Source organism: Vicugna pacos, chromosome 26 (genome assembly GCF_048564905.1).
Source record: "Vicugna pacos chromosome 26, VicPac4, whole genome shotgun sequence".
In the NCBI taxonomy this organism is placed as follows: Eukaryota; Metazoa; Chordata; class Mammalia; order Artiodactyla; family Camelidae; genus Vicugna; species Vicugna pacos.
In genome coordinates this window covers 15,629,180-15,656,670 of record NC_133012.1, presented here as the reverse complement: position 1 = coordinate 15,656,670, position 27,491 = coordinate 15,629,180, and the positions used below count along the sequence as shown (strand labels likewise).

The following is a 27,491-nucleotide window of genomic DNA, read 5'->3' as shown; positions in this document are numbered from 1 at the left end:
GTAAGACATCGAGTTCCTTATCTTGTCTACTTTGCCAAATGCTAAGATTCTCATTTTTCCTTCTGGGAAGAAATGGCTGATTTCCCCTGGTTTCTTGCTCTCTCATGAACGTCTCCTCCTTAGAAGCTGACACCCCGCTCCACCCCAGCACGGCCATCATGCTTTTTCTTCCCACTTGCTCCTGTCTGAGATGCTGTCACATGGATTGATGGGCTGTTGTCAGGGGTGGATGCTTCCCTTTTGTCTGATGGGACATAGCAAGTTTGTTCGTGTTCAGTTGCTGTAAACACTGACCGTCAATGGAAACAAACAACACGGGATGTGCATCGTTCCTCCCTATTTCAGAGAGTGACATCACCGCCCACCCGCCCTCTCTCTGCCCATCAAGTCTGCATTAGGGGTCCCTCCAGTGTGCTCTCATCCTGATCTGTAAAGCCCAGTGAGAGCAAGAACCGTCTCCCTCGCTATCCCAAGGGCCCCGCGGAGTTCCTGGCACACTGATGACCCTCGGCAAATGCTGCAGAAAACATGAATGATGACATAACTGTGGGTGAGCAAACGGGATTTGCTACATTGCCTCCCAGTCTCCTCGGTTCCCGGCTCAGTTACTGGCAGGTGCACTTTGCTTCCCACACAAAGCACCCTCACAGCCGATGAAATGTACCAGTTCTGTACTTCTACCCTCTCACCTTGGGGAATTTCTTCCCTTCTTCTTCAATTCCCAAGAGATGATTAATTTATCCTGCTATTATAAAGATGACCTCAACGCCTAGTGACCCATCAGGTGCAAACCCCAGGACTCAGGGTAGTGGTACCATGTCCTCCTGTCCTCTTGTACATGGCACCTGCTTCACCTCCCACACCCGCTGGGTGTTTGTCATGTGCGCGGTGAAGGCGACTTACCCAGAAATCCTACGAGAAAGCTCACGAGAGAAGCGGATTGTCGTGTGGGCAGGAGCGAAGGGCAGAAGAGGGCTCGGGGGCTGAAGCCCTGTCGGGGCAGCACAGTGACCTGGGACTCGCTTTTGGAGGCAGTGTCAGCACACGATCCCAGAGCTTCTTTCTCAGGGCAACATTTGGTTTGCTCATAAGATAAGCCGGGCTGGTACCTATCCCCAAATAAAGGTCTGTGTTTTAATTCTCAAACAGACACGTGGCCCAAAGGACACCAGCACCTAAAACTCGAAGGGAGACATTTACGTTCACAGCTTGTGCAGTAAATCCACGCGTCTCGTGGCTGCAGCCCCAGGGGGCGCTGAGCCAGGTGACACACCCACTCAGTGAAATATCTGGGGGAACTCAGAATTTCCTCTGATAGCCACCAAATCTGGGGATTAATACACATCACTATATGTAAAATAGATAAGCAACAAGGACCTACTGTATAGCACAGGGAACTATATTCAATACCTTGTAATAAGGTGTAATGGAAAAGAATCTGAAAAAAAAATGTATGTTTATGTATAACTGAATCACTTTGCCGTACACCTGAAACTAACATTGTAAACTGACTACACATCAATAAAAAATAAGAGTTAAAAAAAGATAGTTATGTATATTAGATGCAGAAGAGAGTCACATTTTAAAGCAAGGCAACTGTGAACATAGGATGATTATTCTGGAAATATCTATGTCCAAAGGAGATATAGTTCGTGAGAACAGCACAGAGAGCCGCATTAACCATCAGCTACAGAGTAACAGTGTTCCATGGGGCATTCGAGGGCCTCACTGCCACCTGCCTCCCTGGCCTCCTCCCCTCCACTCTCCCAACCGAGTCCTCCAGTGTCGCCCGCACTGGCACGCCCAGTCACTCTGTCACTCCATTCACCTTCATTACTGATCCTTCTTCTCTTCAGCCGGCCTCAAGAAATCAGCCTGCCTCACCTCCTAGTATCTGCCCTGGTCTCCCCAGCATGCTCTATTTTCCCTCTGGGAAGCCTTTGCTTAAATTTAAAAGTAACATCTGTCCTCCATTTAAAGAAGAAACACATTCACTGAGGAAAAAATACACAAAAGTATACAGAAGAAAATTAACCACCCATAACACCACTACCCAGTGTGAATCACTGCTAGCATTCAGCCAGGCATAGATGCATGTATGTGTGTATATGTGTGTGTGTGTGTGTGTATATATATATATATATATATATATATATGCAAAAATCATTTCTTCATGTAAATTTATGTTATTACTTAAATAATTTCAGATGCTAAAGCTTTGCATCCAGAAACTGAAAGATTTCTCCATATAATTAAATATCATTTCTATTTGCTATAGAAGAGTCCACTGAATAAATGTACCCTCATTTATTTAACTATTCTACTATTTTTCTTAATTGAAGTACAGTCAGTCATAATGTGTCAATTTCTGGTGTACAACATAATGTTCCAGTCATGCATATATACATACACATATTCATTTTCATATTCTTTCTCATTGAAGGTTATTACAAGATATTGAATACAGTTCACTGTGCTAGACAGAATAAATTTTTTTAATCTATTTTTATATATAGTGGTTATCATTTGCAAATCTGAAACTCCCAAATTTATCCCTTTTCACTCCCTTCTCCCCAGTAACCATAAGACTATTTACTATGTCTATGAGTCTGTTTCTGTTTTGTAGATGAGTTCATTAGTGTCCTCTTTTTCCTTTTTCTTTTTCAGATTCCACATATAAGTGATATACGATATTTTTCTTTCTCTTTCTGGCTTACTTCACTTAGAATGATGATCTCCAGGTCCATCCTTGTTGCTGCAAGTGGCATCATTTTATTCTTTTTTATCACTGAGTAATATTCCATTGTATATAGATACCACAACTTCTTTATCTAGACATCTGTCAATGGACGTTTAGGTTGCTTCCACATCCTGGCTATTGTATATAGAGCATTGGGGTGCATGCATCTTTCCAAATTAGAGTTCCCTCTGGATATATGCCCAGGAGTGGGTTAACTATTCTACTATTGATATTTAGTTTATTTTAGTTTTTTGACTATTGTAAACAACCTTTTCCATCCTTTGCCTACATGTGTGTGTGCCTCTGTGATTAAACCTTTAGTATAAAAGTTTAGCAAGTTGGCTCACTAGGGCTAAAAACAGTATTTTCCAGTGTTTTTAAGCATTATGAGAACTTGTTCACAGAGATTAGGCCAATCTATTGCTAATTATCAATTATATTTGATTCTTTGCTTAAGGACCAAGTATGTACTGATTACACTTTGTACTGATGTTTTTATGTCTGTGGCCTCTCACCTCTGTGAGAACTCTGCTAGCTCCTTGGAAGCAAGGTCAGCGAGCCCTAATTTTACTTACTTCCTGGGCCCCATGTGACACACACTCTTCAGAATCATCTGGCCACAAGGACAACTCACCGGAGGATGAGAACACAGGCTGCGACCAGAGAGTAAGCCAGAAGGGTGCCGATGGACATCATGTCCACGAGGGCCTTCAGGTCAAAGAGAAACGCCATCACAGCTATTGGGAGGAGAAAGAGCAGTGAAGACAATGGCCTGGGACAAAATTCCACATGACTGATAACTTTCAAGTCAGGGACAAGCGGTGTGCATTTTTTTCTGTTTTCGTACCAATGATAAGTCAAATAAAGTATGGCTAGTGTATTTCTCACGGTTCATAAGATATTCCTCAGGTCCTATAAACTGCTAATAAAACTTCAAAAACCCTCAACTATCTATCAAGTACAAAACACATCTACTTTGATTACTTAGGAAATAGTGGCCTGACAAAGAGTGAAAATGTTGTATGACAGACTCCTCTCCCTTGATGTTTCAGAAGGAAAACATTGCTAAGAAATATTGGCTGGCTCCTTTTAAAAAAAAAAAAACCATAGAAGAATTCAAACAGAAGAGCTTTCATTATGGATGTTATATAATCATTTCAATTTCCATCTGCATTTTGAATTATATCGTATACAAAATAATGTCCAATTAAATTATGTTTCTGATAGAAGGTGAATGAATTCTTCTCTGATTAAAACCACATACTCTCACTAGATTTGAGCGATCAATCTGTGGTCTGCCCCAAGTCTCAATAATCTCAAGAGGCAAAGTATACTTTACATAGTTAACTTGAACTTAGCAATCTTTTTCCTCCACTGGGACATCAAAATAGGGATAATATTAACTAGAATTTACCAAATAGTGACACTTATCACAGTAAATAGAAAACACCACAGTGCACTCAGAGAGCATTCCAGACATCTCAGCAAGTTTCATATCTCTATGATCTCAATTTTATCTTCAGTTCAAACATTCTATGAGACAGGGGAAATTATTTAGGTCAGCTATGTAAAATGGCCAATATTTGACTGTTTTTGAACAAAACCCCAGCAATTTCACACGGTTTGACCTCATAGGATTATTATCCTCTGTTTATAGACAGGCTAACTTTTAGCAAGGTTACAACTACGAAGTAGAAACAGAGTTCCAGCTGAATCAATGTGCCCTTACTTCCTCCATAAATACCACATTGTTTCTTTAGATATACCTCATGCCTCACTGTGAAAAATCTCCACTGCTAGTATACTTATATGGCAGATTAAATTTTCAATATATTTTGTAAGAATCACAGCTAGCCAAGACAAGGTGGCCAAAATAGAAGAAAATGACTAATTATCCAGACAAACACTCTGATCTAAGTTAAAAACTAGCAAAGCAAGATGTGAGACCAAAACAACAAAAATGTAATATTTTAGAGCATTAAAAATGCTACAATTGTCTTGTTTTAACTATTAATTTCAACATCTTATTTTGCTGCCAAATTAAATCTTCCTAACGGAAGAAGGATACATTTTAAAAATTCTGAATACATAGTAGAGAATTAGTGGGCAAGACCTTACTGGAAAAAATAAAAGCTTTTACGGAGTAAATAATGTATGTTCTCCTTTGACAAAATTTATGAAGTATCTTTAATATCCTAGTGCACTTTTTAATCATGAAGTGGGCTTTAAATTGTCTACAGCAAACTTCATTTTATAGGGGCAAAAACCTAAGCACTAAAAAATAAGTGACTCGACTTTCCAACATCTATCTAATAAAGTACCCAATTTATTAAAAACCATTTATGAAGTGACGGTGTTTGAGCAAATTCTGACTCTGGAAGAACCCTGTTTCATATATAATTAAGTATTAGTATACTCTGATTTCTCAACAATTCAGAGGCTCAAAAAAATTATCATTTTTGGTTTGAATTTCTACTACCAAGAGTGGTGATTGTTTCGTCTGTATAGTTTGCTAAAGTCCTTCTCTTGCTCCCTGTAACAGGGCTTTTAAGGCCATTCTCTCGATCTGCAAACTTTCTTTGAAATTTCTGCATGGAGTAAGAATCCGGCCAAAGGCATTTTACATGGATATTATGACATGCCAAGAGGTAGGCATCTGCAGTTTGGGTTTTTTTTAAACATGACTTAATACCAAAACTGCTGAAAGGAAAAATAGATTCCTAACGGGGTTTCCGATGATATGGATGTTAGTAACTCTTAGAGGACCGTGATGGCCCAGGAAGTGGGGATGGCCACCCAACTGAGGGCAGTGATAACAATGACCAAGTATAAATTATCTTTGACATTTCTTATATTTAATTAAGAATGGGTAAACTTCAGCTTTTCAAAACTCCTACGGTCCTTTAGCAGTATTCAACTTAAATCCTGGACATAAAAGAAAATACCGAATCATTATTTTTAATTAATAATTCAAAAATTAAGTAATTATTCTTTAATTAACGTTTTACATGTCAATAATATAATTTTATGTGCTTGTTCATCAATCTGAAAAGCATTTAATATCTGACATATAGTGAAGAACCATTACAACCCTTTGCACATTTGTTAGAAGCCCCAAAGGTTAAGACAGTGAAATAGTAAAAAATCCCAAAGGGTTAGTTATGAATTTCAGTAGACCACCACCACCACCACCACCAGCACAATTTGCTGATGTAATCCCAATGTTCATACCCTAATTTATCAGTGATTTTGTTCTTAACTTACATGCACAGCAAGCAGACCCTCTTTATAAGTCCATGCATGAGCATAAAACACTCAAGTCCAATGTTGAAGAATCCTATGATTGTAAAGCTTACCAGAAATGACCCCTGCAGTCAATGTGGCAGCAATTGGTGACTGCCTCTTACTCACTCTGGCAAGAAATCTAAAGAGTAAACCATCCCGGGCCATGGCAAACAGAATTCGGGGTAAAGGAAACATAGAGCCCAGAAGACTAGAACAGAAAAATTCATAATCCACATGTGAGTTATTACAATTCTTATTCTAGATGGGTAAATATAGGACACACTAAATACAGAACCTATGCCAAAAAAATTCAAAATAGTTCAAAAAGCTATTGATCTTTATATATAACAAAACAGAAAATTCCTTTTTTTTTTTTCAGAATCCTTGATGAAAAAAGATCCCCCTTTACTTAATAAAAGTCAACTCTCTCTCACCTGCCACTGCACCCGATGATAAAGTAGCAATTATTGGTGTCTTCGTTTTGGAATTGATTTGAGCTAGACATTTGAAAAGCAACCCATCCTCCGCCATAGCATAGATTACACGAGGCATTGGGAAAATGGATCCAAGAAGACTGAATAAAAAGCAAACACATGCAGTATGGCAAACACATTCATGCAGGATTATAACCCAGAACTGAGATTAAGTGATCATGTAAAACTCAGCCTCACAGCTGTGATTAGGAAGTCTTGTTATTTCTAAAACACATTACGACTGAGCATTTAAAAATATCTGCCAATTAACCATGGTGCTACTTATTATTGTTACAGATGCCTGCCCAGTACAATGAGCAGACTAAGAACAGTGCTGTGAACAATTCGTGCAGGCCTATGATTACTACTGAATTAAATCTAAATAATTATGACTTAATGAGAAACCAAAACCAATGATATCATTAAGACATTTTTAGTGGCAATAAATCAGAAAGTGAAAGTCATAAATTAATATGTAATTGAAGATTAAGTAACAATTTTATAGTACAGTCACTCCATTTACTCAATTACACATTTTTCATATTTTTTACCATTATTTTTCCTTATATAACATGATCTTTGATCAAATTAGTAATAATTCTCAGCATCATAAGATAATCAAGACAGAAAAAGGCAAAAAAAAAGTCAACTCACTGTAAATTAAGTACTCAGAAGTAGCCACAATTACATGTTAGTAATAGTGAAATTTAAGAAAATTATTTTTGCTTTTGATGTCTTGAATTACTTGTGTGTTTACTGGTTTCATCATTCCATACATGAATTAGTTATAAAAAGATAACCATTTAAGAGAAAATAAGTAAAATATTTTATTTAAAAAATCCATCTTCTTCATTTTTTAATAATGCTGGGTTGACTTTGCTACAAATAAATCTTTGTCCATCTCTCTCTAAGACCATGGTAGCATGGTATCTTCACAATTCAGATTTTTGGAAACTATCTGAAACTATTCAGAATAAAACTCAACACTGGCAGATGGTTGAGAAATCAAGGGGGTAATTTCTAATTGCTACTTAATATTATCTTGAATACAAAACAAAAGGGATTTTGAGAAAAACAAAGCTAGGCTGATGAATTATAATAAAAAATGTCTCCAATTTCAGACATTTAGAAAATTATTTTCACTTCAAAAATTAGTATCAGGCAGAGATGACTTTTCCCTTGGTAAGAATGATCTACAGTATAGCGCGGTATAAAACTCAAATGAAATACCTTACGATCACATGTTAATTTAAAATATGAGTAGCTCAGGAAACCTGAGAAACTAATTGTAAAATACTAAAATAGGTAGCTACTGAAAATCTGAACACTTGAGGTTCAACTGCTCCTTTCTTTTCACATAGATACTATGAATTTCCGCCATTAAGTTGAGGACAGTAATTTCCATTTCTAGACCAAGTTCACTTTGATCAGTGCTAAGAGGAGAAGTCTCAGTGTTTCATAGTAAAAGGAACATTGCACTTAACAATGCCACCACACATAGCTTCCACTCATGCAGACCTGATATTATTTTACAACCGAAGATGTCAAGTCTGCATCTAAGGTCTCAACTGTCTACAGCACTGCAAGTTAACACCAAAGCCAGCACGGAAACATACTAGTATAAGCGTTGTAAAGTTTACAATACACACATACATAAAAATGTATGAAGTATATATGTGTGTTTAAATGCCATGTATGTCCATGGAAGCTTGACCATCACTATCTTGAAAAACTGACTTTTAACTGATGGGGGAAAAGTTTTCATCACTTAGGATTTTGAGATGGCAATGCTGGGCAGACTATTCAGAGAATAAATAGTTGTTAGAACATGTTCCTCCTATTAGGATTACTTTTAAAACATACAAAAGCAATTCTTTAGACACTGACTACCTTTGCAGTAACCCAGACAGCCCTGCCCAAAGGCAGTGCAATGTACCTTGTCGACAAAGCACAGAGGGAGCCCGCTGCAACGACGTATTTGGCTGGACCCCATCCAACGTACTCAAACGCTACAGGAAGCGGGCTTTTCTCATCGAGGAGGTAGTATGGCATCATAAGTGTTAAAGCTGCCGAGACCCCGAAATAGGCCATAAAGCAAACAAGCAGAGAAGTCACAATCCCAATAGGAATGGCTTTCTGAGGATTCCGGACTTCCTCACCTACGGAAACATAAACACAAGATTCCCATATTTAACCAAACACGAACAGGTAAGACACGAATTCTTCTCCTTCCTAGTAATTCTGCTCTGTTTCTGTTCCTTCTATTTTCTCAGCTTGCTCCATCTATTCCCTGTGAAGTTTTCTCTCTTACTGAGGGTGCTCTGTTGTCACACAAAGACCCAAAGCCCAGAAAGGCAAGAAGAGAAAGCAAGAAATCATGACACTCAGTGTCCCGTTTCCAGAAAGAAGAAACACGATACACCAGCACTATGAAATGTTTAGGGGTAGAACAGCAGCCTGCATCCACTGCATCCAATGATTCATCCACAGAGGCTACACGTGATGCATTCTGTAGGCCCTTAAACATGAAGGCTTCCGTATCTACGAAGATAAAGTTCTACCTAGCACATCGATTTATATTAAACTCCAGTTTCAATACGAAACAGTACACTTTGGATCTTTCTAGTAAGACTTGGCATTTGAAGCACCCAAAATATGGTCAATGATAAGGCCGTGCAATAATGTGAACCAAGATGAAGCACTTAAGAGAGGGATTGTGGCATGGATGCTTTGTTGTACAGGATAAAGAGGAAAGAATCACCACGATATAGTTTGTCCAATTAAAGAAGAAACAATTTAAGAGCATGATCATCATTTGCTACGCACTGTGACAGCATTTCCCAATGGAAGGTTAAAGGTAGCAATTATGGCCAATATTTATAAAGTCGTTGACAGATTTCAAAGCATTTTTAATAACACATTATATCTTAGGTGCTCTTCATAACATCTGAGGGGTGGGTACTGCTCTCTCGATTTTACCAATATGGAAACCAAAGCTCAGAGTTTCACTAAGTTTCTTTTTATCATATACAGCAGGTGTCACAGGTGGTTCTAGAACCAGCCCATATTACTCTTTTTCCTTCTACACAGGGCCAAGGCTGTTTTTACCAGTTGTGGCAATGCAGTCAAATCCCACGAAGGCATAAAAGCAGGTTGCAGCTCCAGCCAAAGTCCCCGCAAAGCCGTAAGGCATAAAGCCACCAGCCCCATAGACACTTGTTCCATTTTCAGAAGGCGGCTCCCTAAGGAAGAAGAGAAGCACATTGGAAAGTCATTTTCATAAAAAACTGCTTCTTCAAGTGATTTGTCTCAAACTACATCCTCGGAAGGTGAATGTGTTCATCATCTCTTTGAAACTGATGTGTACAAAACTAAAAGTAAACTGTAATTTTTTTTCCACCTAATCCTAGAGGATGTGGTGGTGTTGCCAACAATGGCACCTCTCGGGTTATTAACACTCAGCTGGAGGCTGATCAGTAGCATAAGCAGGGGGCTCAGATCCACTCTGGCTGGAGCTCACAGCCAGGCAGGATTCCAAGAGCAGAGACCCCCATACCATACATGAGCCATGATCTGAAATAAGACAAGAAACTTTCTCTTCTTATGTACAGTTGGGAAGACTGTATATTTTAAAATTTTACTAAGAAGATATTTGACAAGGTGAAACAAAATTCTCTGGGCTTGATTAATAATACTGAAGTTGAATATTTTATCACATGTTAAAAATTGTATAAAACCAGAGGGTACTAAATTTTTGCCTCATCAGAATGACTACAATCAATGTATGTAAAGAAAACCATGTATATCACTTCATGTAATAGACATTTTTGTAATCTTTTTCTTTACACATAGGAATATTATGCTGAAATAAATCTTAGGGTGAAACTTTCTATATATAATTATTTTTGAGATTGTCAGGTTTAAAGTGAAATGCATAGACATTTCTGCTTAGGCGACCAATAACATTCTCAAAAAACCCAGAAGACCTGAAAATTACTACAAGGTTGAAAGAATGCAGTGGAATCAAATGGTGTTCCCAAAGGAAGGATTAAAGGATCTGTGACTCAAAAATATTGTCACTTAGAGGTGGCAAACCTTTGGGAGGAAAAATATTCTTCCAATGGTTAGGATCTCTCTCCTTGCTCTTCCCCTAAACCTGGAGCCAAGACTGAGGTTCAGAACCAGCAGCTGCACGGCTTTCAATGGCTGTTCAATGGGAAGCACACCTACGCATTCATGTTTGCGGGTGGGGGGGGAGCCTTGGACTAGGACAGACCTTCAGAAAGTTCTCTGAAGCAAACAATTTGAGAACCATTATTCTAAAGGAAAAAGGTAACATAAAACAAAAGTAGGTAAATTAAAAAAAAAATCAAAATAGGAGGGAAAAAAGCCAAATATTTTACCTGGCGCTTGCTGATATGTTTTTAAGAAACTCCTCACTAATCTTCCAGTTTGCGACGTTTCCTTTCACAAACCCAGCAACCATAACAAAGAGGAGGACCAGGATGTTGACAGCTGTGAAGACTTTATTCACCCAAGCAGACTCTTTGACTCCGAAAGATAAAAGACCTATGGGGAAAAAAAAAGAGTATTTTAATTTTTATAAACTTTAGGAAAAGGCAACAGCATTTTGAGGCAGTGATATCTTTCCCCAGCATTCATATGTTTAAGTGACATTTATCCCTTTCTGCTAAGAGTTCTTACCTAACTGTGAATAAAACCAACCTGGTTTCAGAAGTCAGGAGATCCTACACTCGCCAATAAATAAATAAATGTAGTAACTTTGGCCATTAGCACCAATGGGTAGGTAGAGGGAAAGTAACTTAATCTGAATGAAACACTGTTCTAAAAAGCCATTTTAAGGTTAATGGCTGCAAAATTTTGAAAGTAAAAGGTCAGTCAGATTGTCTGCCTTATATTTACTGAATATGTTCAACAAAATAATTCTTCCATTGTCATGCCAAAAACATTTTGTTAAATCAGTTCTCATCTTAGTAGCTTTATTTTTTATTGTATGGTCAGTACAATTATTGACTCTGTAACTATCTGTCAGATTAGGAGCCACTAGACACCTTGGAAATACACACTATACACTAAATGGCACCATACACTGTGGAAAATGACAAAGCCATTGCCATGTTTTATAAATGTTTTCCAATACCCCAGGTGCACTTTCCATTCTGAGATTGCTACCTCCCGCCAGGAGTTTAGAGACCAACGACTACCTCATCTAATGCTGCACACGCTTCCCTTGTATCTTTAATAAAGCAACAGCTTCAGTTGACAAGACACTTGGCATTGCAATATAAGTAAGGATTACAGTAGGAAGTTTTTTGTCTTCAGAGTTCCTTGGAACAAAGTTATCGTGTAATCTTAGCCTATATTTAAAGTAAAGACATGATGGTCGATGAACACAGGATGCACGATGCAGGCCAACACCTGAGTCTTGCCATGGAATTTAATGATCGTCACTGTGTCATAGCTACATGCTTCTCATTGTTTAGGGATGAAAGCTGAATATTTAAGGGTATTGAAACCACCCCTAAATAAAATATGATGTAACTAATTGAATGTTAGCTACGCTGTTGAGAAACCAAAACAAACAAAACTTATCACCTGTTGAAAAACAACTGATGTAATTTTCCTTGACATTAGAAGGAAAATGCCAAACATTTTGGACCGATAAATTTTGTTCACATCCCTAACCCTATCCCTATATAAAACATTAAGTTAACAGATTTTTAAAGGTTAAAGTTTTTTTTTAAGAGTGTAATATTATGGGGGAAAATTTCATTATAGAAGGACAGGGAGAAAGTAGCTAGAGATAAGACTGGACAGGAAAGCAAGGGTCTATCAAGCAGGAAGTAGGAACAAACATGGACTTTATTCTTAGTGCCGTCCTTGATGGGTTTAAACAGGAGGGCTTGTAACGGGTGACAATCAAAATAGAAAATGTTCAAATAATTCAGACAATATGAAGGGACAGCAGGGATTAACTATGCCTACAGAATACAACTGCCTGCCATCTAAGTGCTTACTATGTATCAAGCAAGAAGCCTGTAGAAAGTAGACACTGACATTCCCAGTTTATGGATGAGCAAACTGAGTCATGGAAAGATTATGTCACTCAGTGTTCCAAAGATAGGAAGCAGTAGAGTAGAATTGAAAACCCGGTCACTCTGACTTGAATGCCCTTGTATTTCTAAACTACAAAACATATGAAAAGGGAAAATTTTACTATCAAATGGGTTTGTCTCTATAATGTCTACATTTAAAAAAATGACAGGTAGTTTGAATATGCCTGCTTTTCAACCAGATGCCTGTGTTATATAGGTATGAACAGAAAGACATAATTTCTTCTGGAAACAGTATGCTTGCAAATACCCTTAGTTGTAACTAATAAGATGAAGTAATGCCCAAATTTTTACATTCTTCCTTACTGAAACTTTGCTGCCATTCCTGCAAATCTCCAATGAATATTATAAAATTGATATGCCTTACCTGATTATTTAGTGCATCCTAGGTATCATTTACTCAGAAGTACTACTTCTATCAATCCAAATAATTTAGATTTATTTTTGAAACACAACCATTACATGACAGAAAATGTGATCCCAGCTTGTGACCGGGCCCACAGATCTCTGATAGCAATTTATGTGTGTAAATATGCTGCCTAGCCCTGGGGGTGGGTCCCAAGTTCAGTGGTAACCTATTTACCTGGGACAACTAGTCCGGCTCATCTTAGGGAAAAATGTAACTGGTTTTCTTACCTGCTAGAAGTAGTATCAGGCACACAGCAAAGAAGTCAGGATACTCTGCAAGGCCTGTGTAATTCATTTTGAAGTATGTCCTAAAAAACTGACCAATCTGCTTGCTGAGAAGTTCATCAAAGGTACCACTCCAGGCCCTGGCAACACTTGATGTACCTTCCAAAACACAGAACGTTCAGAGAATACAAGGTCAGCGGGAGAAAATTAACATAATTTGCTTCTCTATTCTGGGATAAACCTGGGTGAGTTCAGACAGAATCGAATATTTTAATCACATATAAAATTGTCTTGTTGATAACTGTCTTGTGTAATTACAAAAATAATTTGGGGGGAAGGGGAGGTAGTTAGGTTTATTTATTTATTTTTAATGGAGCTACTGGAGATTGAAACTAGGACCTCGTCCATGTTAGGCACGCACTCTACCACTGAGCTATACCCTCCCCACTCTGATAATTGTATAATTATACAACAGTAATCAAATGCTCAAGTCCATAACTGTGGAATCAGGTAACTTTTTTTGCATTTAAAAACTATCGTTTTTTTTAAGAAACAGCTTTTCAAACCCACTAAGAGGCACATTAAGGGATGAAGCAGAATCACTGAATTTTGCGATTACTTTTAAGGAGACATTTTAATGATGAGAAAAATGAGACGCAGGGATCAGGTGACACCCTGAGTGCCAGGTCACTAGCTAACGTGGACCTGCAACGACACTCTAAGGCCTCTGGCTCAGGGGTGCTATTGCTACCATTCTGTCCATTCTATACAATGAGCTTGACTGGGAAACATACCTATCACATAAGATAAAATGAGATTCCAGCCAGTGATGAAGGCCCACAGTTCTCCGACAGTGACGTAAGTATACAAATATGCAGAGCCAGTCTTGGGAACCCGGGCCCCGAATTCAGCATAGCACAGACCCGCCATCACGGACGCCAAGGCGGCGATGAGGAAGGAAACCACGATGCTGGGGCCAGAGTCGGCCTTGGCCACCTCCCCAGCGAGGACGTAGACTCCAGCTCCCAGAGTGCTTCCCACCCCCAGGGCAATGAGGTCCATGGTGGATAAGCAGCGGCAGAGTTTGGAATCCTCCAGGCTGTCCAGAGTGACGACTTTTCTCCGGATCAGACATCGGGCAAAAGATAGCGCCGCTCTGCAGGGAATCATCCTGGGGACCGCAACCTGCCGGCGAGAAGGGAGCAGGTAAGAGCTGATGTGTGTCAACCCCACAGTGGTCCAGCTGCGGCTCCTGAACTGTTTTCTTGTGTGACCGGCGGTGTGGCCTGGAGCCGTTGGGAGGGTGAACACGGCCAAAGCTTGAAATTCTCAGAGTTCACTCTTGTGCGGCCTTTTGTAAGTGACTGCCACAAATGGCTCATTTGAGGAGCAAAGAGATAGGAGGCTTGGGCGATTAAAAAAGCATGCCATTTTTGTTCATTTTTGTTATTGCCATTTTTAAAGATATGCTAATGGAAATACATTCCAAGAGATGGCTCACTTGTCCTAGCTGCAAGCAAGGGGTTAAATCACTTCATCTTTTTGGTTCTCTCTCTCTCTTTCTTCAATTATTCATTTAACTCATGTTTTGTAGGCCTTATGACAGCCCAGGATTGTGCTGAGATGATGTCTAGAATGGCGTGGACCACAGGTGGTCCTGTCCCTTTCTGGGACTTGCAGTCTAGCAGGTAGACGTCAGTAGTATGTACTCTGCAGCTTTATCAAACATGTGTGAGCTCCGTTTTCATTTCATTCTGTTTCATTTTCATGTGGAGCCTTTTAGAATAAAAAAAAAAACTGCCCCAAAACATGCTTGGAGTTTCCTAAATAAAACTTCTACTGAATTATGCTTTAAGTATGAATTTGGAATGAAACACACATGCAATCTTGAGATTTCTGAATGAATAAATAAACCTGAAGGCTATGCCGAGTATGATATGTTCTTTTTTAAATGGAATGAGGAAGGTATTCAGAAAGTCTCACTTCCTATACCTTACAGGCCCAGTCAACTTACCACTGAAAAAAAAAATGGTCAGGTTATAAAACAAAGTATGGATTTTAGTAAGAAAAAAAATAGACATATTACAGTAAAAAATGTGAAACAAAATATACCAAAATATTAACAGTAATGATCTGTGGGTAGTAGATCTTTCTATGTATTTCATGTAATATGCATTATATTGCTAATATGTGTTTCAAAATTTGTCTCCAATGAATTTGTACAACCTATGTGCAAAAGAAATACAAAAATTAAAAGTCCCTATATGGCCTTGTCTACAGAGACATAAAACTCAGCAGACTAGAAGATAACTGAGGAATAGGGAATTTAATAGTATATGCAGCTTATCAGTCAATAAAATTAAATGTATTTAACTTTTAGAAGGTCACAGTCGTATTTACCACTTCTATTGTACAATGATCTACAGCTGTTGAATGTTATCCTCCTCAGTGTCATTATATTCATTATAATATAACCTGAACTCATTAGATCACAGCTTGACATCTTTTCTAAAGAACTTAGAGCTTTCTAGTCTATAAAATACACCCTTGAACATTTTTCAACCTTCATCTCTATAAAAGAAAACTATTATTAAATATGAAAACTTATTTTATTGAAAAATAATACATAAAGTAAATGTTCTATGCTGAATCTAAATGACTTGTTGCTCATAAGAGAAAGACATTTCTGAGATATGAATCCTCCAGTCTCAGATTAAGCCTCATAGATAAAGCTAACTCACCGAACATCATTCACACATCAATGTCAATGCAAGTCGTCAATGCTGCAAGCAGCTGATTCAAAGAATACAGAAAAAAACTAAAAGAAAAATGACAATGAGTGAAAAGTTCCTTGAATGTAAAAATAAAGTTTTACACATCAGTATCTTCCACACCACCTGACAGAGTGCCAAGCATGACACTTCACAAATCCTTGCTGAAAATTTTGCAAATACAGATGGCACCTCCAATTTTGCAATATTTGTGCTTCCAAAGCCAAAATCTATCAGTACTTCCATAAACCAAATGTGTATCAACTTCCACCCTGATCTAGCCCTTAAGTAGCTATTTCTCATATAACTCATCTGCAAGATAAGGAAATAAAGTGTTCAGCTTAAGAATCAAGTCAAAAGCTGGAGTTAAACAAAGGCCAACTGAGGTCGGGGGAGGGGGACTGAAGCTCTTTACTAAATGCTGACCTTCAGTAACATTAAGCGTTTTTACACAGCAGAGCTGTGCAAAGATCAAGAATTAGATAACTGCCAACTGAATAATGCTCAGTTGAAATATGAAGACCCACGGAATTTTAGTAATGATTTAAGATCTTGTGAAAATGGGACTTGTCATACACAACTTTGGGAATAACTGATATGTGAGATGAGGCAGACCTGTTAGTTACTACATTAACTACATAAAACACTTGATACAGTGATTGATTAACCTTAAATTTTATGAATAAAAGGCAAATTCTACAATTATTACAAAGGAAGGAAGGAAGAAAAACTAAGAAGAAAGGAGAGTGGTAGGACTGTGGGTGAGCTCTGGTGTTTTTAATCCTTTTCTCTAGTAATACAGTCACGTGACTGTTTTTGAAATTTCTAAGCTCTCCTCCCCAACACACACACAAAACAACAAAAATTTTTTAAAAGAAAAAAAAAACCTTCTTTGAAGCGCTAAAAATAGTGAAAACTTTTACAGTAACAGTTATCCAAAATGAATAAATGAGTGGCCCTCATCACATCAGTATAAAAGGGAATTTAATTCACTCCAGATTACATGGGGAGCAGAACTGTTTCCAGAAATGTATAGCTTTAATCAGATAAGATCTGATTCCTCCTGCCTCTTTCCTATTAAAAATGAGAAGTGTTTCACGGTCAGTTTTTCTGTGTTGCCCTGAGGAAATAAGACAAAGCTACCATTTGTGAAACATTCATTTGCTTCTGAGTGACAGAAAAGCAGACGTCAGAAACTCTTCTCCAAATTGACAGGTTATGCAACATCCTTTGCAAACAGCCTTAACTACGCACAACTGATAAAATACTGATTGCAAAAGCTATGACACAAAACCAACTCTGCAGAAATATAATGGGATGGGAGAAAAGCAATGCAGAAACCTACTAGGTCAATTTAGTGAATCATTGTTACAGATTCATTAAATCCTAGCAGGTGAATACAGAGCTTAGTCAATAAAGAAAGAAGAATCCTGTGCTTTTTTGTACAGTGTTTTTTGTGGAGATAGACTGACATATGAAGGTAGAGGGGGATGAGAAAAAAATAAGATATTTGTGTTTAATATGAGTGGTATAACTTGATAACTACTTCTTAAAAAGTTTCATTTAAAAAGATATGCTCCTTATGTAAAGTGTTTATGACAACCTTATGCTCATTTCCACAAGGTTCTTTCATTGCTGAAAAAAATCCACTCATTCTTTGACTCAGGTCTGCTTTTACTGTCCGTGCCTGGGCTCTGGTGTGTTGTCGCATCAACAAATACCTATGCAGGGAGAATATGCAGGGATTTGGAAGGTGATTCTATTTGTTCTGGAGGGCAGACTGTTTTTCCGAGAGCAGACAACGACCCATGCCATCACACCCACTGTCAGCTATTGCTACCGTGACCAAGGATTGGTCCTGAGTATGAAACCGACATAACTGTAGTAAAGGACAAGGATCCAGACTTTGGGAAGAGGCCCAGGCAACACTCCTACCCTTGACCTGAGCCTCAGAATATAAAAGCTCTAACTAACATTCGTAAGAGGTCACAGATGATATCAGAAACCAGATATGTATCTTTCTTCAATAAACAGTTATTGTACTAATTGCTAAGACAGTGGCCTCTCTACTGAGGAGTGAAAAATGCACATATTAGCTGAGATCCGAAATTGCATTAGCCAGCAGAGGGGATGGGGGGATCTGCAATAGCTCAGGACTGAATGAGCCTGATGATACAGTCCGATCTTCCCAGGGCCCCTCTCCCCATCCCCAACCGTAAGTATAGCAGTTTCAAGATATCTAACTCCCTGATGTAGCCCCTATTAATTCTTGCCAAAGAGCGAAATTCCTTCCTCAGCAAAATGGAATTATCTCCTTCTCAAACCTCTTCAATCCAGGCTGTAAACTTGACCACAGAGAATTTTAGGTCAAATAAATCCCTAGCCTTGATGATATGACAAGACCACAGAGCAGAACTCTTTTCAACTGACCAGAAAAAATCTTTCAAAATCTGCTCATTACGGCCAAAAGTTGATCCTGGATTTTCATGGTTCAAAAGTTTGATGTAGCATTTAGTTGCACAGAAATGAATCTCTCCCCTCCTCCCCTAAATAAAGGCTGAAATTTCAAACATAATCCTCTGTATCAGTATCGCAGGCCCGGACAATAAATCTTACAGGAGAAACTGGCTGTAGGAAGCTGGGCGGGTAGGCATTCCAACAAATCCTCGACAAATCAGCTCATCCGAATTATAACCAAATTTTCCTTCCTCATTTGAGTTGCTAGGCTCATGGTGAGATATCTGCACGTTCTGTTTTTGGACTGACAGGGGAAAAAGACTTAAGTCAAATAAACCTGGGAACTCTGCCCCATCGTGTGCATGTGTGTTTTCTCTGCACCAGAGCTTTCGGGTTTGGAATCTCCAAACTCAACATCAGTTCCATTTCTATAACTTTAAAGTTTGAAGACATATTTTCAAATTTTACTGTAGGTCAAATAATTTAGTGAAAGGGAGAAAAATATATGGACACAATATCATGGAATTACTGACTTTTCTCTCATTCCTCTTACTTACTTTTAAGAGATTAATTCTCATAAAAATATAGCAAAAACATAATGCAGCATAAAAGATAATCACAAATGGTAGCTGTTCACTTTGGTTAGTAAAAAACAAAAACACCAGCAACGACAAACTTTTGCATTCAAACCTAAAATCTTTATTTTCCTGGAAAACAAAAATATCCCTTCATATACGTTTCACTTACATTTGGTCCAAAACTTATCTTTTTATCCCAGTCAAAATGTCTGAACGTCTTCCTCCAAAGTTTTCTCTACAGGTGAACACAAGTGTAGAAATGAGTAAAAGTGAAAGATACAACTGAGGCCACTATAAAGTCACACATGTTGCAGCAGCAACACTTAGATTTTTTCCCCTTTTATATCAAACTGGTACTGCCAGGAAGTTAAACTATTTCAAAATTTCTGACACAGAATCTAGACCCGGACAAGCCTCTTTTCTAAGGACATCCAAGAACACAAACAGCTGATGGATGAATTCTAGCTTATAAAGTCAGCTGGTGCTTCAAAACATGTCAACCCATGTTACTTTATTAAAGGCTGGAATACAGGAATAAGGCCAACCTAGCTGTCTCATTCAAGCAGATGCAGAACATCTTAAAATTTTAAGTGCCCAACTTTAGTTTTTAGGGTTGGAGAAGAGGGGAAGTCAAAAAAAAGAAAAAGAAAAGAAGAAAGCGGAGCCTTCAGGAGCTCGGTAACCGGAGCCCCTGCCTGGTCAGCGCCCCGCGCCCTCAGCAAGAGTCCTGGTGGCACTTCAGCCCCAGGTTGATGCCCATTCCCATCAGGTCTGCACAATCTCTGGCTAATAAATCACTCCAAATACCAGAGGGTAGCACCTGTCCCCACTCCCCATGCAGCCACTGAAGGAAGCGCCCTCTGGGAAGCCCAGTCACCCTACACATGCCCTTCCAAACATCAGGAGATCCCCTTTCCAAAGTTACTTCATGCCCGTCCCTACCCTAGAAAGTGCTATGCTAATAAAAATGGCTAACGTGTGTTGAGCACTCACTGTGTGCTTGCTAAGCCCTTTTAATTTATTCTTTTCATGAATCTTCACCACATCCCTGTAAGATCAGAACTCTTATAGCACAGGTGAGGAAACTGAGGCACAGAAAGGTCGGCCAATATCGCAGGTAGATGTGGAACCAGGGGTGAGACCAGCACGTGTGACTCCAAGGATTTTATTCACAGCCACCAGGCTGTACTGCCTCCTTGCTGGAGAGCCCTGTCATCACCTGCTGGCCCAGACCACCTTGGAAGAGAAGCTGCTCTCCTCACAGCACTGTCCTTCCACCCTCGAAGCCACAGGTAACTGGACCAGACACACGACTCTGGGTTAAATACCCAAAGACTGGGTATGGTCGCTCAATATTCTTGAAAATCTGAAGAACATGACTAAGTTGGTCAGGCTCTGCTATCCTTGATGCTGGGTGTGTGAGAGTCCTCAGCATCCTTTCAACCAACCTCCTGTTCGCTTGAGCCATCCTGAGTGGTGTCTCTGTCCCTTGAACCCAGAGGCAACTGATGAAGGCTAAGGTGGTATCAGGAAGGTCAACCCCACCAGTTCCTCCCCCAGTTTCAACCCTGCAAGTCTCCTGCCACCTCCTGCCATTTCTCTTGGGTGTCCTGATCATTCTTCTTCCTTCTGAGAGCAGATGTTCTGATGAAATCACTTGAATTTGTTAAGATTTTTCTCTAACAAGGCATCAGAGAGTTTAATATGCATTAGGCCTGTCCTTTATACACACCCAGACACACACCCTCCACCTGAAAGAAGACTGGCTTTATATAAGGTAGAGAAAAATCTATTCTGCTTAGACACACAGCCGACCTGGGCGCTGGATACCACTCTTTCTCCAGTGCCCATTACTGGGCAAGAAGCATCCTCCACCTCGTCAAAGCCCCAGAAACAGCGAACGAGGGTTCTTTAGCATTTACTAAAGACATTTACGATATTTTGTTCACCAATGAGTTATACTTGCAAGCCAGTAGTAGAGCAATTATCCACCTAATGAGGGGAGAGATAGTGAAGGAAGCGCTGGAAATATTTGACCAGACCGGAGAAGGTTTTTTAGAGTTTCCTGAGTCAGAGAAGTCTCCCAACACCCTTGCCTGAAGACTTAAGTGTTAGTGGTTTATTTTTTTGTTAAAAAGTGCAACTTTCCTAAAAGTACTTCTGCTAATTTTATTAGTTCCACAAATACTTTGGTGCACATTGCTAGGCACTGAAACAAACAGGCTGCCAAACTCCCCGCTCATGGCACTTACGGTGGACTGGGAGGCACAGACAATGGCCAGCTCGACAGAGTGAACCAAATGCTTGAGCACAAGGGAAGGAGGGGGACCCACAAGAGGGGCTCCTAATCCAGACTCTGACTGGGTTTCAGGTGGTCCAAGGTGCTTTCTTAGAGACAGCTACATCTAATCTGAGACAGACTGCTTCAAGGATGCGTTGGATTTAGCCATCGACATGTGCAGTGGGAGGGGAGTGATGGGGAATCCGGCATGTACTCTGAGCAGAGGGAATGGTAAATGCCAAGGACACAGAAAGCAGAGCCCCAGGGCTGGGGGAAGAGCTAGAGGGAAGTAGGGATGAGCAGAGGGGCCCCCAGGCTGTGCAAGGAGCTTGGACTTGACCCTGAGGTCAGTAGGAATCACTGAAGGACTTCAAGCCAGAGATATGACTTGACAACTATTGCTCTGATTGTATTATGGGGAAGGGATGAGAAAGAGCAAGACTGGAGTTAAGGAGAAAGGTAAACAGACAACTGACAATCTAGGCACCAGGGACTGGGACCAGGGACTGGGACTGGCTGTAGGGTAGGGTAGTGGGGTGAAGAGAAATGGATGGGCTACAGAGCTGTTTCGGCGGTGGAGAACATAGGAGTTGGTGACTGTGTGGACTTGGGACCCACAGCTGCTGGATGGTGTGTGTGTCCTTCATTTAAATAAGGAATAACAGAGAAGGAGGTCCCTTTGGACCACTCTGATTTTAAGGAATGTGTGGAATGGCCCTGTGGCCTCAACAAAGCTCAGGAGAGCACAGAAGACAGGAGATTCGGGACTGATCAGCACAGGGATGATAACTAAATAAACAGTATCACCCGGGGAGAGACTGCATGAAAAGGGAAGAAAATGAAACATCAGAGGTATACATATCTAAGGAATAGGGAGAGGGGGAGGGGGAGGACAAGGAGAGGAACAATCCCCTCCCCTGTGCAGGAGCTGGAAAGTAGAGGCAGGAGTGGTAGAAGGAACCAGGAGAAGTTCCGACCCAAAGGGGGAGTGAGTTTTCAAAAAAAAAAGTGTGGTCATGAGCATCAGATGGTGCTTGAAATGAAGAAAAAAAGTAAGATCTTGGGATTCCATGACAAAGACATATTTGGGGAACTTGACAGGTGAGGTTTCTGTGGGTGGTGGGGGTAGGAGTTCGACACAATGGGCTGCAAACTGATGAGAGGTGAGGATATGAAAGCTACATGTTCGGGTGGTTTTTTCCAGCAAATGATGTGAAGGGTCCATGGGATCGAGGGAGAGCTTTCTTTGATAAAGGAAATTAATCTGTTTAGATACTGATCAGAAAGTGCCAGGAGGGAGAGAGAAGCTGAAAATCCAGAGGGGAGAATGGATAAAGCCAGGTTCTTGAGACAGGAAGACTTGAGATCAGAGCTGGGGTGAAGAGCTGCCATTAGGTAGAAGGAGAAATGGCGTCTCCACCTTCAGAGTCGAAAGGGGGACAGGGCGGGACAGGGCAGACCAGTTTGTAGGCTGGGTGGTAAACTGTTGAGTGCTTATTCTAATGGCCAGCTCCTAAAATCCAAACTTTACATGGCACATAGTTTATAGATTATCAATAAAAGGGGTTGAACAAATAATGTCAGAATGACTGCGTACAGGATGGTTTTGTTTTGCTTCTGTGTTTGCTGTTTAAAACTTGCACTCTCATTCTAAACACAAAAAATAAACACATAGGAACTTTAAAGATATGCTTCTAGAATATTTCCATGTCAATCTCAATTTAAATTGTCAGAAAACGAAACATGGCCATTTTTGGCATGACATTTTCATGGAACAACAAGGGATTCTAGGTGAACGGGCTCTCGAGATTACTGAAGTTCAAGTCCGTAAATCTTTGACTATTGTTGAGCAAATCTTGCCACAGTCTTGCTCAGTGGTCCTCCTAAATGCTACTGAATCTTACTGGCTATCTGCTCTGGTACCAGGCACACAAGCTGCTCATCTTACCAGAAGGCGATTCATTCAGTTTTACCTCTCAAGAAACTATTTAAGAATACTAAAAGAAATGTTTTAAAAACAAACAAATATTCAGTATTACCTTAATTCTGATTTTAATCCACTGTCCACATAAATTAGAACAAATTCTCAAAGAGGCCAAGGAAATCCAGATGACTTGGATGAACCTACACTTTTGTTGACTAAAAGCCATTGCTCAACAAGTTTATTTTTACTTATTTCTGGATTAGTAGCTGAATTTCAAATTAAGGATGCTAGAAGTACATTCCTGGACTAGGAGGCGTATTAAAGTACAAGAAAGCTCTTTTTCCCTGACGGCAGAGAACTGAAAAGTCCTTTTAGAACCCTCTGATTTCTTCTCATCATTCTCCTCTTCCAAACAGAGCCACAGTAACCCTCTCCATTCACTTACTCCACACCCTCCTCAAAAAGCTACCTAATTTAATTGTTAGAATTCAACCACTTTTGTTTCGATGTTAAGCAAAATTCCTTCCATCAAACTGTGGCAGAAAAGGAATTCAACCAGAATTTCACATTTGTTTTTAATTCAAATTCAGGAAATTTAGATGGATACCATGTCAGTGTACTTTTTGGTTTATAGTTTTGCTGGAAACCATTTCTTAAGAAATGGTCGTTTTTGAAATTATATTTTCAGTTTTGAGAAGTCCGTTCTGATTTTGTATTTCTTAAAATACAGAAACAATGTATCACCAGAGATTTTTATCCTTAGCATCTTGGCAGATTGCTGAAACACTGCTATTGGCTGAGAGGTTTGGAAGTTCATGTTGGCTCCAAATAAATCTGAATAAAACATTTCTATTGTGTGCTAGGGAAAGTAATTACAACAGTGCCAGCTCTTCATCATCATGATCCAGAGCCTCTACGATTTAAGTTTGGGATATGCAAACTAAGAAGAATTTTAAAAACTAAAATAACTTGAAATGGCAAGGTCCTTAAAACTGAAGTCCGACATTCTTGTCACATTTATATTCTACTTATTAATATGTTAACTACAAAGAATTTCTCTGACTTCAGTTTTCACCAGACCTTTTCTTAGTTTTTATATTATTGCATAAACTGAATTCAACCTATCAATTGCTTAATGAACTGTCAATTTCTCTAAAAAAAAATCAAGCCTTAGAAATTCCAAAAAAAAAAAAAAAAAGGAAATGGTCTAAAGGCAATTTCTAAACAAAATTCCAGGGGGCAGGGGGATACGGTCAGAGAGAAAAAGACATACAACTGACCATGATCAGAGTGTGTTTGTGGGTAAGAGAAGCCCAGGACACTACCAAAACGCACAGAAGGGGGCGCCCTGCTCAGAGCGCTGGGGTGGGAGTCAGCGCACCCTGGCAGGAGCCATGACTGATCTGATTCTTTATCCATTCTCTCATCCAGAATTCATCTGGAAAAAAAAGGGGGGGGGTTGACTAGTGCTTAGCACGTCCTTAGGGCAAAGAACACAAGTATGAAAACCAACATTGAAGTTTTCTAAGAAAGAAGCAGTATCCATAATCTTAACATTCATTTTGCAATTGACAGTTTATACAATCAGCCACTTCTTAAAATTAGTTATTCAAAAGTTCTTTTTACCCCTTTCTTTATTTGGAAAAAAAAACTTTTCCTGGAAAAAGATACTGAATTTTGTATAAAAATATCAACTGAAGTTATTCCCATAATCAATAGTAACAAATTCTTAAATAATCATATAAATCTGTAAATTCTTAATCAGAAGTTCCTGGAAACATCTATTTTGATTTTTAACTTTGAATAGCAATATCTTAAGTTACTGTATAACTTAAATATCAAACGATCTCATAACCTTCTAAAAACTCTATTTTGTAATCATCAACCAATAAGAGTTTTCTAAGCAAAGTATTTAAATAACATGTGAGGAGTGGGCTCTACCAGGAATAGGATTCATAAAAACAGAAAGTATAAAGCATTCTAAAAACCTGCTGCTATTTAAGCAGAAATGTGAAATATGTATACACATCAAGTTTCTCAAACTTCTTTTTTTCTTTGAAGAAAAAGAAAAAAACATTTTTTCCTTGTGATGAGAATGCTTAGGGTTGACTCTCTTAACAACCTTCATATGGTAATTATGTTGTACATCACATCCCTAGTGCTTACTTAAAACATTCATTTTAAATTTTTTTGTTACTCAAAAATAAAACTGTCACTTGGCCTTCTCACCTCTAAAACCTCTGTTAACGACCCTGCATTACGAGATGGCAGTGGTACACCCACGGTATTACAAGAAGAAGGTAACAAGGAGAAAGATTAACTCCCTTCGTTCTCACAGTCCTGCTGCTTCTTTGCAAAGAAAAGAGCGTTTCATCTGATCTTAGAGTATCTGGCACCACGATGCAGAGAGAGAAGTTTCCAGTCCGGGGCTCTGATTCCTGCCATGTCCAGGAAGCCAGCCCTGTTATTTCCCAATCCTGACTTTAAATGAAACCATGCCGGGCAGAGATTTGCAGACAGATTATTTTAGTCAAACAGAGTTTAGTGTCTGAAATTTTAAAATATGCTTGGAAATGTTTATAAGTATCAGCATACCCCTAAGGAACAGAACTATGAAATATGCAGAATGAGCTGAATTTTAATGCTTGGAATCTGTTGTATCTCATCTATCGTATCTAACAAGCTTCCCGCCAATGTCTCCAACTCTAACCGGTGGGTTTTAAAACCACTCCTCTGTCATCTGATCTCAGCCTACCTTCCTAGCCTTACGTGCTGTTATTCTCCACAGGAATATCATAGTCCAGTTGGTCCACCAACTACCCCTAGTTCACTGCCTTCTTTTCCACACCTAGAAGGACAAGATTCATCGACCTGTCTCAGGTCGCCCCCCTTGTCCTCTCTGGAGGGCTCGGTTCCCCGGCCTTCTGAGCCACCGCAGAGACAGCCGGGAGGTTCTTTCTTGCCTTCCTGTCAGCTCCTGAGCTTTCCTTTTGACTCAAAGAAGGAAAAAAAAAAAACCCAAACTCTATATACTTAGCAAAGTTAAAGCCAAGAAGCAGCAGGCTGATTTATATAATAAAGGCCTGGTGGCAAAAGAGACTAGAGAAAACCCGCCTGGCAGAGAGAAGTGGGGAGGAGAGAGGGGAGGGGCTGAGAAGTGGTGTGGGACAGAAGCCGGGTCTCCTCCAAGAGATACAAGTGAATGTAGAAATTCCCTTTAAATGTACTTCTGGTGGCTGGTCAGGGTTCTTTGAATATGACCCCCTAACCACCCCCCCACCCGAAGAGTCTGGTCCCCTGGCACCTGGGTAGGATGAACGCTTGTTTAGGCCGTGTGCCCTCCAGCCCTCCCCCCAACCAGGGACGGTAAAACGATTTGTTTGGTGTAAAACAAAATGTACACTTTTCCATACCATCCCTTCTAAATAGGATTTACTTGGCTTAACATAAATGACTGGCAATTGATCCCTAGAAACAAGTTTGATAGACCAAGTAAGGGCAGCTGAGAAAGCATCAGGAAAAGGAACAAGACAGTTGCACCCAAGATGTGAGGTTAAGGATGACTGCTGCAGTTACAGCAGAGGGTCAGGGAAGACAAGCGCATCTAAATAATTCTGCCAAGTTGTATTTAATTGAGATATAACTGACATATAACATTGTATTACAAAGATTTTCTAATGACTTCAGTTATTTAATAATCTCCTACTGACATTTAATTTTAAAGCCCTTCTAATGCTCTTACTTTTTAATTATAAAGTACGAGTCAATGTATTTTAGAAATCTTAATATCACACCTGAACCCCTAGTGGATATTTCGCTGGGTTTCCTTTTAACATCCCCAGAACTCGAGCTCTTTACTGCCTTCAGGCTTCCTGCACGGGGGACTTCAGAGGAAAACAGCCCCACGTCCCCTCCACGGCAGAATCCCTGTCCTCTCTGACAGGTGGCCACCCTCCACGGGCAAATCATGCTCAGGGCTCCTGTCCTCTACCTGCGTAGCTCACACTGCTGGAACCTTCTCGCATGGAGCTCTCCTATAACTCCTACCCACCGTCTAATTCTGCCCTAAGAACAGAGACAGAACATCTTCTCATTCAAATAACTCCAAGTGGCTATCATCCTGAGATTTCTCTCCACTCAGATACAGACACTAATTCAAAGTACAACGACCACACGGGAAAACATTAACTTAAAATACAACACTCCCAACAGGAC

General features: G+C 39.6%; 1 protein-coding gene across 2 annotated transcripts in view; it reads right to left on the bottom strand.

Moving 5' to 3' along the window:
- The window catches only part of SLC7A2 (solute carrier family 7 member 2), a 60,951-nt gene that overhangs the window by 7,123 nt on the left and 26,337 nt on the right, over positions 1-27,491 (bottom strand). The window contains exons 2-9 of one of the 2 annotated variants that reach the window (XM_072950391.1): positions 14,060-14,450; positions 13,269-13,424; positions 10,902-11,067; positions 9,607-9,740; positions 8,435-8,657; positions 6,460-6,599; positions 3,375-3,477; positions 904-1,109 (exon numbers count right to left, since the gene is read on the bottom strand). In XM_072950391.1, coding sequence (XP_072806492.1) covers positions 904-1,109; positions 3,375-3,477; positions 6,460-6,599; positions 8,435-8,657; positions 9,607-9,740; positions 10,902-11,067; positions 13,269-13,424; positions 14,060-14,435 — 1,504 coding nt within the window. In that variant the 5' untranslated portion in view covers positions 14,436-14,450. Of the gene's footprint in view, positions 1-903; positions 1,110-3,374; positions 3,478-6,096; positions 6,234-6,459; positions 6,600-8,434; positions 8,658-9,606; positions 9,741-10,901; positions 11,068-13,268; positions 13,425-14,059; positions 14,451-27,491 lie in introns of those variants that run through there. The other variant, XM_015249314.3, reaches the window with a different exon arrangement.